This window comes from Chrysemys picta, chromosome 2 (genome assembly GCF_011386835.1).
Source record: "Chrysemys picta bellii isolate R12L10 chromosome 2, ASM1138683v2, whole genome shotgun sequence".
Classification (NCBI taxonomy): Eukaryota; Metazoa; Chordata; order Testudines; family Emydidae; genus Chrysemys; species Chrysemys picta.
The window spans coordinates 168396047-168415086 of record NC_088792.1 but is presented as its reverse complement, the minus strand read 5'-3'; the positions used below and the strand labels follow the sequence as shown (position 1 = coordinate 168415086).

Here is a 19040-nt window from a genome sequence, read left to right as displayed (position 1 = left end):
CCATACACATGGTGTCCCTAAAATGGATATGGGAATTTCCTCCACTCACAAAGGCAATACAGACTGTCCATTGGGACTACAGGGAACAAATTAATATGAGCTGGACTGCACATAGTCACTGACTGGACAATCATCAGACTGTAATTTACAGTCATGCTGGAGGGAATTTTTAATTCTTGTTTTTTCTTTTCAGTTCATAAGCAGACTCTCGTTACTATTTTAATTCCGTGTTTCGTAATTAAACAAAGAAATTTACTTGCATCAAATACAGTTATAAGACTTGATATTTGAACAACAGCTTCTAATTTTGCAGTGCTGTTTTGCAGGCACAAATAACCGTCACATGTCTAACTGCACTATTGTGCCTAAAATTAGATAGTACCAGGTAAACAGCTAACAATTTAAGTGTTCAAAATGCACCTGCAAAACTGAAGGCTGAGATGAGGCCTCTATTAAGGTTGTGCCCAATACTGTACTCCTTACTCCGTTACTACCAATGCCTTATGATGTCAAAGGGGGTTTTACCTGAGTGAAGACTCATAAAATATAAACCTACCTGTATTTTGTTGAGTATTTTTTCACTTAAACCACAGCCTAAAGCCTAAAAGTAGCAGACATAATTTTACTTGTATAATTGACTGCTAAGTAACTATGCAGTGTTATTCTAGCCACGTCAATCCCAGGATATTAGTGAGACACGGTCGGTGAGGTAATATCTTTTATTGGACCAACTTCTGTTGGTGTGAGAGACAAGCTTTTGAGCTTACACAGAGCTCTTCAGGTCTGGAAAACTTACTTGGAGTGCCATAGATAAATACAAGCTGGAATAGATAGTTTAGCATAAGTAATTATGCTTCACATTTCAAGGTGAAGTTGGCATAATTAAACCACTCCCAACAAGCAGCGGTAGCTATATCAACGAGAGAGCATGTTCCGCCAACATAGAGCTCTCCACACCAGCACTTCTGTTTGTGAAGCTTATGTCAGTCAGGGGTGTGTTTTTTTCACATCCCTGACCGACAAATGTTTTACCAACAAAAGTGCTGGTGTAGACATAGCCTCCATTTCCAAGACCTGAAGTCTCAAAAGCCTCTCTCTCTTGCCAACTGAAGCTGTTCCAATGAAACATATTACCTCACCCACCGTCTTGCTAAGTAACTACTTTTCCAGTGGGTGTCAATTTTACTTATGATGGAAATGCACTAACTGTTCTAGTTAAACTACAATAAGTATTAGCAATTATATAACTTCAATATCTGTAGTATTCCCTTGATAATTCCTATGCGTACAATATTTTAGGTGATACCAGGACTCCAATAAGTGCAGAATTTGCAGTGTTCAAACAGCAAATATTAGACATAATGAGAAAACAGCGTGTATATTTTCAGTCTGAATAACTGTTTCAACACTGCTAAAATCAAATCTTCATTTTAACTTAATTGAATAATATAACACCCTCTTGTTTTTCTGTTTATATTAATGTAGAATGATAAAAGGCCACTGTGTTCTGTTACTGAATCCTCCACAGGACTCAACTGTTCTCTCTAATGAATAAGAAAATATTAATGGGATTCCATTAGCTTTAAACTATGACTGTTCTCTTGATACAAGTCAAAGCAAAGCAGTTCAAAAGTCTGATCCATTCGCTTTTCTGTGTTTAACCAAATATCTCTCCATTGTTTATACCAGTACTGGGGAAAGGACTGTCTTTTTGTTTTGGTAATAGAGGATTAAGCTTTATATATTCTGTATGTATTTTGAGAAGATAGCTTTCTTCTTATACCCATTTTATATCAATGCAACTATCCTGAGTTCACAGAAGCTACTCCCAATTTGAACTGGTGCAAATGACACCAGAATCAGTTGCAGCAACTTTGACTCTGAATTTACGGGATATTTTCTCAGTACATATTTTAAATGTGATCATTAGTGTGGAATGGGCTGCTGTAGGGCATGATCTTCAGAATCACTCCTGATTTTTTCTTTTAAATATGATTAACAGCTAGACAACTAAAGAGAATGAATGTCAGGAGAGAAAGCAAAGATGCAGAGTATAAGCAGAGACTTAATGCTGATTTGTTCTCTTCTATAAGCAGTAAAGTTTAACATCCTAATGAACTGAACGCTACTTTGGGAAAGAGTGGTGGAAATTGTTTGGTTTTACACTATTTTGCCTCAACATACCAAGCACGTAATAGCTTTACAAAAAACACCTCTCATTGTTACTATCCTTTCTTCAGACACAAAGACACTGCTAGTTACCAGCTTCCCCCTTCTCCCCATTTTTTTGGCATGAACAAGTAATATATCAAACTCCATCATCCCTCTTCTACATTCTCTTCTTCCTCATCATTTCATTATGTCATGTCAGACAGCTATAAATCAGACAATTAAAGGCATGATTCTAACTCTCTGAAGTCAGCTGGAGTCTTAACGTTGATCTTTAAGGGGTATGAAACAGACCCTTATTTGTATTCTTTCCCAGGGAAGGCTATGCAGGGATAGTTCCATATCCCTGTATATAGTTAAAGTCATATCAAAGACCATCTCACTTTTTAAAATTGGTTACATAAACAAACTTTATTCTGATTTTTAAAATTTATATATATCATTTCATATGAAGCCTTTCAGTGAAGAGATTATTTAATGTCATCTTTGAACTTACTTGTCTTGTTAGCACCTGTCCTGAAATCCATGTCTATGCTTCTCTGAAGAACAGCACAGCACAGGAAAATGCCCTGAGTAATAAAAAGTACAATTTCACAAAAAAACAAAAAAAAAATAAAACAAAAGCTTGTGTTCATCAAGCCTATGTGCAGCTGAACTGATTTGTCACAGATACAGATTTATCTAGTGTTTATATTCTTTCTTTCTATTGCTCAGAGTTTCTGGGCGTTCCTACTAGTTAAACTAAATGGGAGGGGAGGTATGATTTTTTTCTCTCTCTCTTTTTTAAGTGGCTAGCACCGGTTTGTTTTTAAAGCAATAACCACCTTTTTCAAGGCTTCCTTAGAAACCTCTAATATAATTAAAGTAGTTTGTATGCCTACCAAAATTTCCCTTTAACATTTTCAACTACTTTGTGTATCTGTGGTCCAATCTTGAAAGGTGCTAAGTACCCTTAGCTTCCATTGACTTCAATAGGAATCAAGGGTGCTCAGGAACTTGTAGGATCAATTCCTTGCTCTGCTGGACTTATGCGACTCTCTCATTGATTTTGCTGTGTGTGGGGGAAGAGAAACAGAAGCAATGTGTGTGCAGTCCAGTATTAGTGCTGCCGTTGAAGATGGAATCTTTTTTTTTTTCACCTGAAAATGCTAACCTGTTACTCAGATGTGACCCTTCTCAACCATTTGCACTTCCTCCTTGTGGTTTCCTCTTTCTTCAACTCAAAAGCTTAGAACATGAGTTTCTCTTTTAAAATGGAGCAGAGAAAGACAGGACTTACTATTCATCTTATATGAAAATGCTCTTGATGCTTTGAAAAGCCTTTAATCTGACATAATTGAGGGCTTAAATCTTGCATTAATCTAGTCAGCCCCACCCCATTCTACTTACCCGCAGGTTTGTGAAACTGTGGTGAAACTGTCTCTCCTTAGTCTTCTCTCTGGCTAGCCACTTTCTCTTCTTGCCAGGATAGAACTTCTCTGAGGACAAGCTGCCTGCTTAATTGGGAATGGGGGATGGTTTTTGTAGGGTATAACTCTGCATGCTGGTAGAGATTTGTACCACAATGAGTCCTGCAGCAGAGGGACTCTATCATCAGGTGGTGGAGGTAAATGGGTCTCCAAGTTTGGAGGCTCCAAAAATGACAACAGATTTGATGCAGAGGGAGAAGAGTTGATGCATGCTAAGGCTGCAGAACCAAAGTCTCTTCCCCTGACTTTCTGCTTTATTGGAAACTGAGACTCAACTCCTGGTAGGTGGAGCCTATGTTGAGACCACTAACTGAACGGTTGCAGGCAGGCCGTTTAAATAATAAAACAAAACACTTTTTTAGAAATGAAAAATCCTGGAGTTGTCCATCCCAGAGCAGATCCCATCTACTCTCTCTCATGATTCTACATGTGACTCTCTTGTCATTGTCATGGTGGATTGCCCAGGCAATTGTGGATATTAGTAATGTGCAGGGCCAGCTCCAGGCACCAGCTGAGCAAGCTGGTGCTTGGGGCGGCAGATTGTTCGAGGTGGCATTCTGCCCAATCCTAGGGCGGCACGGCCGCTTTTTTGTTGTTGTTGTTGTTCCGCTCCGGCTGCCTTGTAGGGGGCGGCGGCACGGAGAACTAGAGTGCCCTGCAGGGCAGTCCTCTTCCTTCCCTCCCCGCCGACCGGAGCGGAGCCCTCGCGGCAGGCGGCAGGAGGCGGCGCAGCGGGAGGGGCCGCGTGGCAGCGCCCCTGCTGTAGCCCTGGCCGCCCCCTTCTGTCTCTCTCCCACCCGCTCCCTTTCCCCCCCTCCAGCCGGTCCCCCTGCACCCGCGCTCCGGCCGCCCCGTTTTTTTTTGCTTGGGGCAGCCAAAAGGCCAGAGCCAGCCCTGGTAATGTACAGGGCCCTACCAAATTCATGGCCATGAAAAACATGTCACGGACCGGGAAATTTGGTCTTCTCCCGTGAAATCTCGTCTTTTGTGCGCTTTTATCCTATACTATACAATTTCATGGGGGCGATCAGTGTTTTTGAAATTGGGGGTCCTAATCCAAAAGGAATTTGAAGGGGGGGTTGCAAGGTTATTTTAGGGGGGTCAAAGTATTGCCATCCTTACTTCTGTGTTGCCATCAGAGCTGGGCGGCCGGCCAACAGCCATCGATCTGTGCCAGGTGCCCAGATCTGAAGGCAATGCCCCGCCAGCATCAGTGCTGACCTAAGGGTGGCAATACCATACCATGCCACCCTTACTTCTGAGCTGCTGCCTTCAGAGATGGGCAGCTGGAGAGTGGCAGATGCTGACCGAGGGCCCAGTTCTGAAGGCAGCAGCGCAGAAGTAAAAGTGGCCATACCATGCCATGCCATCCCTACTTCTGCACTGCTGCTGGTGGTGGCTCTGCTGTCAGAGCTGGGCTCCCGGCCAGCAGCCACCACTCTCCAACCTCCCAGCTCTGAAGGCAGAGCCACCGCCAGCAACAGGGCAGAAATAAGCATAACCATACCACAACCCTCCATACCATAACCTTGCAACCCCTCCCCCAACTCCTTTTTGGGTCAGGACCCCTACAATTACAACACCATGAAATTTCAGATTTTAATATCTGAAATCATGAAATTTATGATTTTTAAAATCCTATGACTGTGAAATTGACCAAAATGGACCATGAATTTGGTAGGGCCTACTAATGTATGATGATAGACTTCTTCAGTTATTACCTTATGAAGGCTTGTTCCAATACTGGTGAGCGAGACTCAAGGACTGCCCATGAATGGCCAGGGCAGTCTCATTACTGGCTTTATTTAACTCGATTCTGTTGAGTCAGTACACCTGCTGTACTTGCTTATATCAGCTATATGTAAGAATATAACAAGTGGGATTAAGGGCGTTTCATATACTCCATTTTCTAAGTTTGGCTGGCAGGCAGCTATTTCTATTGCCTCAAACGGACATCCACTAATTCACAGGAAGCTGCTAGACATTCTAGTTCAGTATAATCGTATACCACATTTTTTCATTGTTGCTGAAATATCTTCCACAGACAATATAATGGTCAAAGTTCATATTTATTAGGTTTGATGTCTTTGAGAGGCGCTTTTGTTCTGCCATAGTCTCTGCTGTTTCCTGTATTGGGCAGTGTCTTTAACACAGTGGAACCTCAGAGTTATGAACACCAGATTTATGAACTGACCAGACAACCACACACCACATTTGGAACTGGAAGTACGCAATCAGGCAGCAGTAAAAACAAACAAACAAACCAATAAAAAGGCAAATGCAGTACTCTGTTAAAAGTATTGTGTTAAACAAAAACTATTAGAAAAATAAAGGGAAAGTTTTTTTTTTAAAAATTGACAAGGTAAGGAAACTATTTCTGTGTTTTGTTTAATTAAAATTAAGATGGTTAAAAGCAGCATTTTTCTTCTGCATAGTAAAGTTTCAAAGCTGTATTAAGTCAATGTTCAGCTCTAAACTTTAGAAAGAACCACCATAATGTTTTGTTCTGAGTTATCAACATTTCAGATTTACGAACCACCTCCATTCCTGAGGCGTTCATGACTCTGAGGTTCTACTGTATGTAGTATCTTTTTCCAGAAAAGTATAAAAGGATAGCATGCCCTTGTGGAAGGGTTCATTTTATTTCATCATCACAGATAACACTGGTCTACAATTTTTGAGAAGTCGTCTGCTTCAAAGATAAAATGTGCTATTTATTATGTATTTTGATGTGCTGAATTCAAATATGACAATTAAAACAACTGATTGGCTACTGTTCCTAAGATATTTAAGTTTGTACATTTTATGTCTATGTATATTGTGCAGATAGTAGAATTTTAATCATAAATTGTAAACCTAGGTCTTTTCATGTGTTTATGGTTGCTTTACATGATAATATTTCACCTGTCCTCTTTATGTAACACTTTAAAAATTAGCAAAAGGGTTATAGAAATAAAATTTATTATGAAACAAAAGGCAAAAAACTATTCTGTATATACTGAATAGTAATAAACTGTCTACTCTGCGCTTCTTGGCTTGTCTCTTGTATTCATTAAATGGAGCATCTCTTGTCACTGTCCAGCAGTACTCTGCAAGCATTGATGGGCTCCATTTGCCCTGATAGCATTTCTCCATTGTTGCAATGTCCTCGTGAAATCGCTTGCCGTGCTCGTCGCTCACTGCTCCGCAGTTCGGTGGAAAAAAATCTAGATGAGAGTGCAAAAAATATATCTTTAGTGACATATTGCAACCAAGGCTTTTGTATGCCTTGAGGAGGTTTTCCACCAACAACCTGTAGTTGTCTGCCTTCTTGTTTCCAAGAAAATTTATTGCCACTAACTGGAAGGCTTTCAATGCCGTCTTTTCCTTGCCACACAGTGCATGGTAAAATGCATCATCTCCAAGAAGTTCACGAATCTGAGGATCAACAAAGACACCTTCCTTTATCTTAGCTTCACTTAACCTTGGAAATTTTCCACGGAGGTACTTGAAAGCTGCTTGTGTTTTGTCAATGGCCTTGACAAAGTTCTTCATCAGACGATGTTGAGGGCTGCCATCACACCATCAATGTTGTTGCAGGCTACAAGATCACCTTCCATGAAGAAGAATGGGACAAGATCCTTTTGATGGTCACGGAACATGGAAACCCTAACATCACCTGCTAGGAGATTCCACTGCTGTAGTCTGGAGCCCAACAGCTCTGCCTTACTCTTGGGTAGTTCCAAATCCCTGACAAGGTCATTCAGTTCACCTTGTGTTATGAGGTGTGGTTCAGAGGAGGAGGATGGGAGAAAATGTGGGTCCTGTGACACTGATGGTTCAGGACCAGAGGTTTCATCCTCTTCCTCGTCTGACTCAAGTGAGAATGATTCTGGTGCATCAGGAACCGGCAGTCCTTCTCCGTGGGGTACTGGGCGTATAGCTGATGGAATGTTTGGATAATGTACAGTCCACTTTTTCTTCTTTGACACACCTTTCCCAACTGGAGGCACCATGCAGAAGTAACAATTGCTGGTATGATCTGTTGGCTCTCTCCAAATCATTGGCACTGCAAAAGGCATAGATTTCCTTTTCCTGTTCAACCACTGGCGAAGATTTGTTGCACAAGTGTGGCAGCATATGTGTGGGGCCCATAGATCCAGTCAAAGATGTATTTTAGTCATTTCTGGTTTAAATTGAGATCCCTTCCCTTTATAACTCACTTATCCTCCGCCATTCCCAAGTCAAGGGTCGTATATACTGACCCAATAGCATATCTTGAAAACTAGAGCCAATCAACAATTTTAAGCATCATTTTCATTCTCAGTGACCCAGAATTAGTAAAGTTTGACTACATTTATTTCAGAAGCATTTTGACTGTAGAGCAGTGTAAGTGTAACTAATCATACTAGCTAATGCTGGCCCAAGGATAGAGTTGGAATCGTGCAGAAGACATTTGCGAATTTGTGGTTTGGTGACTGCTCAAAGTAGAGTGTGTTGGGGGTTTTGGGTTTTTTGCTTGTTTGTTTTTTGCTATGCTGAAGTGATCTCTTTGTGGCAAATTGCTGGCACTATTATGATGGGTCCCGCACTTTCTCCTCTTGTGGGGGGGTTTCAGGGTGCCGTTTCTCACCCCTGATCTGGGGTATCAGCTGTCCCACTAGTGTCCCAGAGAAGGGAAGTGGAGAGGGAGGGACCCAGGCCCGCCCTCTATCTGGGTCCCAGCCCAGGGGCCCTAGGGATAACGGCAAACAACTTGAACTAGCGATTCTTTCCCCTGGACCACTTCCCTTTCCGGCCCTTCAGCTTGTGGGGGCTTCCTGACCTCTCTCCGCCTGGGACAAGTTTCTCCCAACCCCTCGTCACTGTGGAGTCCCTCTGCTCTGCACAAGCCGGGTTTTCCTTTACCTAGGGTCTTGGTCTTCTGGCCTGCCACAGCACTTCTCCAAACTGCTCTCCTCCAAACTGCTCTCTGCTCCAACACCAAACCACTCTGCTTCAACTCCTTTTTTTTTTTCTGTCTGATTGAAGCTGGGGGTTTTTATCAGGTGACTGGCTTCAGGTGCTCTAATTAATCTATAGCAACCTCTCTTCCCTCTACAGGGAATAAGGCTCTCATCATCCTGGGGCTTACATATCTCCCCTCTATCACTCTCCTGCTGCCCTCTGGCCATGCTGTATCACATATTCCACCCCCCCCCCCCACGCTCAACACCATGGGGTAGGGTTACTTGGGACGAGAAGCAGTGCTGTCGTGACAGGCTATCAGCATTGCCGTGTTGGCTTCCAGCCCTATGCTGTACCTGGAAATGGATTCTTGAAAATTTGGGGGCAATCCTTTGGCTCTTTCAGTGGCACATCTTAATGTTGATGCTTCGGCGAATGAATCTTTCAAAACAATGTGCTTGGATAAAATCTCTGAGGGGAATTTTTTTTAAAGAGATATTTGAAGTTCTTTAGAGCCAACAGTAATCAATTCAACTCCTTTTAGCAAGGTGCATTCATTCCTTTTGAAGGTACTTGTTCATAGGAGGAAAACGTTTCAAAACTGTTTTTATAATCTCAGCTAAGAAAAAGAAGTTGGATGATTCGCTAACTTTCAACTTTCAACTCATGCTTCAATGGACAGATTTTCATATCCATGGACAAAGTTTGACAAATACTTTGAATATCTTCCAAATTATTGAGGATTATTTCTAAGATTTCAGGTAACCAATCCATCTAATTTCTATGAGTCTTTGCAGGTGCTGGTCTTCATACAGCACACTCACTTCATGCCCATGAAAAACTATGCCTAGAGACTTACAATTTGAGAACACATCTGCTGCTTATGTCGACTTAATTGTTAGTGTAGCTGTAGCCTTGCTCCCACCAATGTAAGTGCCCAACTACACTGACGTAATAACTCCAGCTCCACGAAAGGTGTTAGGGCTTATGTTGGTGTAGTTAGGGCGATGCAGTGTCTGTGTAGATGCTGCATTACTTACATCAGCTGTTGGCGGTCATTTTTGTCAATTTCGCAGCTTCATGCTGGAGCTTTGAAATTGACAAGAAAGCTGAGCTGTCACCAGGGTGGGTGGGGTGCTCTAGCTAGAACCCACCTGCCCCTGAGCGTCCCACTCCCAGCCAGGCTGTGCCCACTCCACTCAGAGCATGGTTACCCCTGGTTCCCAGACCAGCTGACTAGGCTCCCCAGAAGCTCCTCCTGGGAAGCCTGGCTGCCCTCCCCCACAACTCTCGGCTCCCCGCTGCAGCCGGCTCCCAGCAGGGAGCTCCATGCCTGTAGTCTGGGGCACTCGTGGCAAGTAGCGGCGTGTGGAGCTGAAAGCCTAGGATCTCAACCCCCCACACTGTCCCTCTTAAGTTGGTGGAAGCTCTCCTGGTGAGGATCCACACAGAAGAAAGGTAGTGTGGACATGAACCACTGTGGTAATTGCTATGGTGGCTGTAAGTCGACCTGACATAGGTCAATTTACGTTTCTAGAGTAGTCATGCCAAGGAATTGGGGGAGGGGGAGAAATCTGGAACACTTATAATTTCTATGGTGGGGAGAAGGAGAAATAGTTTGGGGGTAGTGTCCCCTCTTAGGAACAGGCCTCACTTAATGATCCAGTGCATAGGAGACCAAGTTTTAAAGAGTATATTTTCAATATTAATTGAATCTGTGTGCCTAATCTGTGACATACAGGTACAATGTTTTTTTCTTTAATAAACTTTATATAAACATGATATGTAATCAGATATGTCATACTATTGCAGACTAACATTTAGAAACAAGTTTATGCAAATGAATCTACTGATAACATCTCTGGAAGACTTTTTTATAACTATACTGAGATGCAACTGATTTGAAACAACTTAAACTATATGTTTAAGTAGAATTCAGACATGACAATTATCTGACTGTTTTGTCTGTCTGCAGGTAGGCTTGAAAGGGAACAAGTCAGGAACCTGAGCTGTAGCTTCATGAAGGGTGTGTGTAGCAGGGCGGCCTGGCTCCCAGGCGCCCCTGGAAGGGACGAGCCAGAACAGCCGCCAGAGTGGGCGGAGCCACCGCCGCCTTTCTCCGCCCCCCGGAAATCAAGGGGCGGGACAGGAAGTATAAAGGCCAAGCCACAGCGCTCAGTAGCTGGCCGGCAGCGGGAGAGGATAGACACTGGTGCCCGAGCTCCTGCGGGCCTGAGCCTGCCGAGAGCCCGGTATCCTGAGGAGGATTGGCCGAGCCTGCCGAGAGCCCGGTATCCTGAGGAGGACTGGCCGAGGCTGCCGAGAGCCCGGTATCAAGAGGAGGACTGGCCGAGCCTGCCGAGAGCCCGGTATCCTGAGGAGCGGTCTGAGCTTCCCCCCGCCGAGGGCCCAGAGGGAGCGACAAACCTACCTGGTGCTCGGGGCCTGGAGGAGCCCATGATCTGGGACACGGCAGACGAAACTCAGGATGGACAGGTACCCATGGAGGAGGAGATGGGAAGTGGCCCGGGGATAGCAGACCCCGAACCCATGTCAGTGTGTTGCGGTCAGGATACCCACTGACTGCGCGGCAGACGGACTTCTGTGGATAGGGCCCCGGGCTGGAACACAGTGGAGTGGGTGGGCCTGTGTTCCCCCCTGCCACACCATGCCGGGTGGCAGTCTCTCCTCCTCCTTGTCTAAGGGGCCTGAGCCTCTGACAGACTATTTGTTTGCTGCCCCGCCCTGACCTAGGGCCTGGGCTATCACAAACTGACCCAGCCCCTGCTACAAGGCCTGGGCCGCTGATTGACTATTGGTTTGCTGCCCCGCCTTGATCCAGGGCCGGGGCTGTTACTTGTGTGCTCACTCCCTGCATAAGGGCCTGAGCCCTGAACTGTTAATTGTGTGCTCAGTCCCTGCCCAAAGGTCTGAGCCCTGAACTGTTATTAGCTTTGAAGCGGGGCGGCCTGGCTCCCGGGCGCCCTAGGAAGGGATGAGCCCCACCCCGGAACTACTACACGTAGCAAGCCAGGCAGGAGTCAGCCGCCCAGGATGTGGGCGCGAACTCTCGACTCCGGGGAGAGAGGGGCCGGGGGAGAAAGATCCCCCTCCCGAGAGATGGATCTGTCCCAGCTCTTGGCCCTGGTGACAAAAACCCAGGAGCGGCAGCAGGCGGCCCAGTTGCAACAGCAAAAGGAGCAGCAGGCCGCACAGCTGCAACAGCAGCAGCAGCCCATGGAGCAGCTTGGAACTCAACGGAACCAGCTCGTGCAAGACCTGGTCACCCAGCAGCAGGATTTCCAGCGGGAGTGTCTCCAGCAACTCGCAGCGGCGCTGGCCCGACACGGAGAGACACAGCCGGGAGGCACAGCCGGGACTACGCAACCCAGCCCCCCGATCCGGCTGACGAAAATGGTACCCGGCGATGACCCTGAAGCCTTTCTCGTCACCTTCGAGCGGATGGCCGTTGTCGCCGGTTGGGTCCCGGAGCTATGGGCTTCCATATTGGCCCTGTACCTAACTGGGACGGCGCAGATGGTCTACCGAGGCCTGTCGGTGGAAGCCGCCCAAGACTACAGCCAAGTAAAGGCTGCCGTTCTGGACGCCCTGGATGTGAGTCCCGAGACTTTCCGCCAACGGTTTGACCTACCCCACGGGGGCCCGACCTCGGCAGGTGGCCCAGGAACTCCGGGAAACCTGCAAGCGGTAGTTACAGCCCGAGCACCGAACGTCAGAAGAGGTAATGGAACAGGTGCTGCTAGAGCAGTTCACCCATGTTCTTCCACCACGGGGACGGGCCTGGGTCCTCCGCCACCGACCAGCGACCCTGGCCGCCGCCGTGTCACTAATGGAGGACTTCCTCGCGGCTGACACGCCGATAGGCCCAGGACTCCGAGTGGCCCCACCAGGGGCGGAGCGCCCTACCCCCGAGAAGAAAGGGGCACCCGCTCGAGCGGATTTACAGATTTCCTCCCGTGAAACCGAGGGTTGGACTCGTGTCCCGGTGGCACCCGGGCAACCCGCTCGGATCCCGACCCCCATAGGGCGAAAAGACCACCAAAGTCCGCCGGGACCTCTCCCTGGGGGTCGGCCCCGGACGGGACGGGCAACTCTGGGGCCCTGTTTCTCCTGCGGGGAGTACGGCCATCTCCAGCGGGATTGCCCAGGGCTGGAGTGTACCTTTGGTCGGGTCTGTGCAGGGGAGGCTCAGGCCCGTCTTTCCCAAGCGGCTAAGATCACCGTGCCGGTGGTCATTGAAGGATACCCGACGGTGGCCCTCCTCGACTCGGGCTGCGGACAGACGCTAGTCCGCCAACACTTCGGTCCCCCGGCGGACGCCCGATTGGGTGAAATACGCCTGCAGTGCATCCATGGGGACATACGGCCCTACCGGAGTACCCGGGCCCAACTGACGATCGAGGGGGTCACCCGATCAATGGTGGTGGGACTCGCCCCACAACTGGCATACCCCGTGATCCTGGGCTGGGACTGGCCGGAGTTTCCAGCAATCCTCCGCCGGCACGCAGGAGACGACCCGCGGGCCATGCCAGCCTTAGAAGGGGAGGCCCCCGAGAGCGAAGGAGAGGAGAGAGAAACCCCCGAGCCAACCAGCTCGGCTGGAGAACCAGAGAATGCTCCCCCAGGGGCGGCGACGGATTCCTCGCCCACCACGGACTTCTGCCAGGACCAACGGGCCGACCCCACACTTCAGTGAGTATACAAACAATTTGCCGTGACGGACGGGACTATCCTCGACCCCGGTCGAGTGGCCCAGTGGCCACACTTTGAGTTACGGCAGGACCGCCTGTATCGGGTCGAGCGGGACCCCCACACGGGGGAGACCCGGACCCAACTCCTCGTTCCCCGGTGTCATCGACAGTCCGTCATGAAGTTGGCCCACGGCATCCCCGCGGCTGGACACCTCGGTCACGAGAAAACCCTGGCCCGGATTTTGGGACGCTTCTTCTGGCCGAGGGTGTACCAGGAGGTGAAGAATTACTGTAATTCCTGCCCGCACTGCCAGTTGGCCGCCCCAGCACGGACTCCCAAGGCCCCGTTGGTCCCAATGCCCCTGATTGAGACGCCCTTCGAGCGCGTGGCCATGGACCTGGTGGGGCCCCTCCCCAAGAGCAGTGCAGGGTTTCAATGCATCTTGGTGATCTTAGACTATGCTACCCGGTTCCTCGAGGCAATTCCCCTCCGGAACATTACAGCCCGCACCATCGCCGATGAGCTGGTGAAGATTTTTGCCCGCGTCGGCCTACCCCGCGAGATCCTCACAGATCAAGGGACAAACTTTACTTCGCGGTTGCTCCGCCAGGTGTGTGAGCTTCTGGGGGTCAAGCAACTGCGAACGTCAGTCTATCATCCCCAGACAGACGGGCTGGTCGAGAGGTTTAACCGGACCCTAAAAGACATGCTCCGTAAGTTCCCCCCGGAGGACCTTCGCTGATGGGACCAGCTACTCCCACCCTTGCTCCTGGCGGGCCGAGAGGTCCCCCAGTCGTCGACGAACTTCTCGCCGTTCGAACTGCTCTACGGCCGTCGACCGCGAGGCCTATTGGACCTAGTGAGGGAAACTTGGGAGCAAACCCCCTCACCGGCCCAGGGCCTCTTAAAGTACGTGATCCAGCTCCAGGAGCGTCTTAAGCAGGCTGGGGACCGGTCCCAAGAGAATTTGAAAGCCGCCCAGGAGACGCAAGCCCAGGCCTACAACCGGGACGCCCAAACACGGGACTTTTTACCCGGAGACCGGGTATTACTCCTTCTCCCCTCCAGTGAGTCGAAGATTCTGGCTCGCTGGCAAGGACCATGTGAGATAGTCCGGAAGGTGGGCCCGGTTACATATGAGATTGACCAGCCCGATCGGAAGAAGCGGATACAGCGGTACCACATCAATCTGCTCAAGCCCTGGCGGGAACGGGAAGGGCTTTTGATTAACCCCTACCCACCAGAGCCTGAGCTAGGGCCCAAGGTAGCCCATACCCGGGACCCTGAGGAACCCCAACTTGGGGAGACCCTGACGGAGGAACAACTCAAGCAAACCCGGTGCCTCCTACGAGCCTTCCGTCACACCTTCACGGACCAACCGGGAGCCACCTCCCTGGTGTACCATAGGATCCAAACGGAGCCGGGGGTGGTGATTCGCGGCGCGACCAGGCCCCTGCCATATCACCGGAGATGCGCCGTGGATGAGGAGGTACGGGCGATGCTGGACCTGGGGGTGATTGAACCATCGCACAGTGAGTGGCGAAGCCCAGTCGTGTTGGTACCAAAGCCCGACGGCTCCCAACGGTTCTGCATCGACTTTAGGCGGGTAAATGCCATCTCCAAGTTCGATGCCTACCCCATGCCCCAGATAGACGAGCTGTTGGCCCGGTTAGGAGGAGCTCATTACATCACGACCCTGGACCTCAGCAAGGGGTATTGGCAAATCCCCCTGGATCCTACTTCCAGGGAGAAAACTGCGTTCGCCACCCCTACGGGCCTATACCAGTTTACCCGAATGCCCTTCGGCCTCCACGGGGCCCTGGCCATGTTTCAGCGCCTGATGGACCGCCTCCTCCAACCCCACCAAGACTATTTGGACGACGTAGTCGTTTACAGCCCGCAGTGGGAAAACCATCTAGAGCAGGTCGCAGCCGTCCTGAGGTCCTTGCGGGCCGCCGGGTTAACAGCCAACCCGAAGAAGTGTTGCATCGGCCGACAAGAAACTAAGTATCTGGGGTATGCTATTGGACACGGACAGGTGAAACCACTGGTGGACAAGGTGCAGGCCATTGCGACCTGCCCCCCGCCCACCACGAAACGGCAGGTACGCCAGTTTCTGGGGCTGGCGAGGTATTATCGACACTTCATTCCCCACTTTGCGGCGATCGCAGCCCCCTTAACGGGGCTCTTGACGAAGGAAAGCCCCCGGCACGTGGTCTGGACCCACGAGTGTGACGAAGCCATTCAAACCCTCAAAACAAGCCTCTGTCAAGAGCCAGTCTTATATAGCCCCGATTTTAAGCAGGCCTTCGTCCTGCAAACCGACGCTTCGGAGGTGGGTCTCGGGGCGGTCCTCTCCCAAGAGGTCGGCGGCGAAGAGCATCCGTTCCTCTACATCAGTCGGAAGCTCTTCCCCCAAGAAAAGAACTATGCGGTGGTGGAAAAGGAAGCCCTAGCCGCGAAGTGGGCTTGTGACACCCTGCGTTACTATCTCCTAGGAGCCCCTTTCATCTTGGTTACCGACCACTCTGCTCTCCAGTGGTTGGCCCGCATGAAGGACCATAATATGCGGCTACAGCGGTGGTACTTAGCGCTGCAACCTTATGCCTTCACCGTTCGCCATCGGGCTGGGAGAGACCACGCGAACGCCGACTTCCTTTCCCGCCTAGGAGGTATGGAAGGGTCTGGCCCCGGTACCCGAGAGCCAGCCTTGAGGGGGGGGGCCGTGTAGCGGGGCGGCCTGGCTCCCAGGCGCCCCTGGAAGGGACGAGCCAGAACAGCCGCCAGAGTGTGCGGAGCCACCACCGCCTGTCTCCGCCCCCCGGAAGTCAAGGGGCGGGACAGGAAGTATAAAGGCCAAGCCACAGCGCTCAGTAGCTGGCTGGCAGTGGGAGAGGACAGACGATGGTGCCCGAGCTCCCGCGGGCCTGAGCCTGCCGAGAGCCGGGTATCCTGAGAAGGACTGGCCGAGCCTGCCGAGAGCCGGGTATCCTGAGGAGGACTGGCCGAGCCTGCCGAGAGCCCGGTATCCTGAGGAGGACTGGCCGAGCCTGCCGAGAGCCCGGTATCCAGAGGAGGACTGGCCGAGCCTGCCGAGAGCCCGGTATCCTGAGGAGAGGTCTGAGCTTCCCCCCCACCGAGGGCCCAGAGGGAGCGACAAACCTACCTGGTGCTCGGGGCCCGGAGGAGCCCATGATCTGGGACACGGTAGACGAAACTCAGGATGGACAGGTACCCATGGAGGAGGAGATGGGAAGTGGCCCGGGGATAGCAGACCCCGAACCCATGTCAGTGTGTTGCGGTCAGGATCCCCACTGACTGCGCGGCAGACGGACTGCTGTGGATAGGGCCCTGGGCTGGAACACAGTGGAGTTGTGGGCCTGTGTTCCCCCCCTGCCACCGCATGCCGGGTGGCAGTCTCTCCTCCTCCTTGCCTAAGGGGCCTGGGCCTCTGACAGACTATTTGTTTGCTGCCCCGCCCTGACCTAGGGCCTGGGCTACCACAGACTGACCCAGCCCCTGCTACAAGGCCTGGGCCGCTGATTGACTATTGGTTTGCTGCCCCGCCCTGATCCAGGGCCGGGGCTGTTACTTGTGTGCTCACTCCCTGCATAAGGGCCTGAGCCCTGAACTGTTAATTGTGTGCTCAGTCCCTGCCCAAAGGTCTGAGCCCTGAACAGTTATTAGCTTTGAAGCGGGGCGGCCTGGCTCCCAGGCGCCCCAGGAAGGGACGAGCCCCACCCCGGAACTACTACAGTGTGCAATGAAGAAGTCATAGTAGAACTCACTTGGTCTTGCCAACGGAGTTGCAATAACTAAGGGTTGGCTACACTGAGACTTAATGCATGGCAAGCTGAGGGTATGCCACACGCCAATTGGCCCTGGGGACCCCACTACTGTGCACTAAAAGTTATGGCTAGTTAGTGTGTGGCATGCGTTGGTGTGATGTAAATTCACATACATTCTCCATGTAGACAATCCCTTAATGCATAAAAGGCACACACCTAAAAAACAAACTATAAAAGGCATTCTTCCAAGAACAGACTAAAACTGATTGTGGCAATAGGAATAATCTAAAAGTCATCATGATTTCTAAAGCCAAAGAGAGAGAGAGAGAGAATAACTCCTTCATCCAATCTCAGCCTAATTTTTCACCCTGAAATTTTCACTTATCTTGCATGCTTACATACTTGCATTCACTATGGCTCTAAGGAACTTAATAAAATCTAAGGCCAGAAAGGACTGCTGTGATCAGCTAATCTGCCTTCTTGCATATAGCACAGGCCATAGAACATCCCCAATATAATTCCTTGTAATCCCTGATTTATGTTAGGGTTACCATACGTCCTCTTTTTCCCGGACATGTCCGGCTTTTCGGCACTCAAACCCCCGTCCGGGGGGAATTGCCAAAAAGCCGAACACGTCCGGGAAAATGGCGGCTCTGCTCCTCCCCTGACTCTTCGGCTCTGTTTAAGAGCCGAGCTGCCCGAGCGCTACCCGCTTCGGGCAGCCCCCATGCCTCCGGACCCTGCGCCCCCAGCCGGGCCCTTCCCCTCCTGGGCTCCGGCAGCGCAGGGTCCGGAGGCATGGGGGCTGCCCGAAGCCGGTAGCGCTTGGGCAGCCCGGCTCTTAAACAGAGCCAAAGAGTCAGGGGAGGAGCAGAGCCTCCGGCCGCGGCGGCTCTGCTCCTCCCCGACTCTGTTTAAGAGCCGGGCTGCCCGAGCGCTACCGGCTTCAGGCAGCCAACTTGCCTCCGGACCCCAGCCGCCTGCCGGGCACTTCCCCTCCCGGGCTCCGGCGGCGCAGGTTCCGGAGGCATGGGGGCTGCCCAAAGCCCGTAGCGCTCGGGCAGCCCGGCTCTTAAACAGAGCCGAAGAGGAGCAGAGCCTCCAGCTGCGGCAGCTCTGCTCCTCCCCGACTCTTCGGCTCTGTTTAAGAGCCGGGCTGCCCGAGCGCTACCGGCTTCTGGCAGCCCCCATGCCTCCGGACCCTGCGCCGCCGGAGCCCAGGAGGGGAAGTGCCCGGCTGGGGGCGCAGGGTCCGGAGGCAAGGGGACTGCCCGAAGCCCAAGCGCTACCGGCTTCACGGTTTGCCGGGCAGCCTCCAGACCCTGCGCCCCCGGCTGGGCGCTTCCCCTCCTGGGCTCCAGCTGCACTGTGGAAGCGCCGGCCGGGGGCGCAGGGTCTGGGGGCTGCCCGGCAAACCGTGAAGCCAGTAGCGCTCGGGCAGCCCTTTCCTCGTGGCTGGGAGTGGGAGGGAGGAGGGGGTGGAGCTAGGGCGGAGAAGGGGTGGAGTTGGGGCGGGGCTGGGGGTGGGGAAATGGGCGGGGCCAGGGCCCATGGAGGGTCCTCTTTTTTTATTTGCTGGATATGGTAACCCTAATTTATGTGCACATGGCTAGATGTGCTACTCTTTGTGCACATACAGATTGCAAAAACCCATACAGTCGTGCATGTGCAAAACAGGTCCATGCACATCTCTGATTGGGGCTGAAAAACAGGCCCTCTATGTGCATTTAAAGTATACTGCAACATATTGAAATATCTGGAACGATGATTGTGCATTCCTTCAAATATGAATCTCCCTTCCTATTTTCTTTTTTTGTAAACATTTAACCCTAAACCATTCTCACAATTCTTTTCAGCTACAAACTACTGGGAATGGGATGGGTTGATGCAGTGCCTGGGTGAATGAAACAATGCCTATTAATTTATTTTAGAATGTAGAACAGAACAAAGTCTAACAAGAAACCAACTTGATTTC

General features: G+C 50.5%; 1 protein-coding gene across 24 annotated transcripts in view; it reads right to left on the bottom strand.

The window, feature by feature from the left end:
- The window catches only part of LOC101935566 (glutamate decarboxylase 1-like), a 99924-nt gene that overhangs the window by 36783 nt on the left and 44101 nt on the right, over nt 1-19040 (bottom strand). For 21 of the 24 annotated variants that reach the window (XM_065584810.1, XM_065584812.1, XM_065584814.1 and 18 more), the window contains one exon: nt 2666-2738. In XM_065584810.1, coding sequence (XP_065440882.1) covers nt 2666-2696 — 31 coding nt within the window. In that variant the 5' untranslated portion in view covers nt 2697-2738. Of the gene's footprint in view, nt 1-2665; nt 17787-19040 lie in introns of those variants that run through there. The other 3 variants (XM_065584813.1, XM_065584808.1, XM_065584819.1) reach the window with 3 other exon arrangements.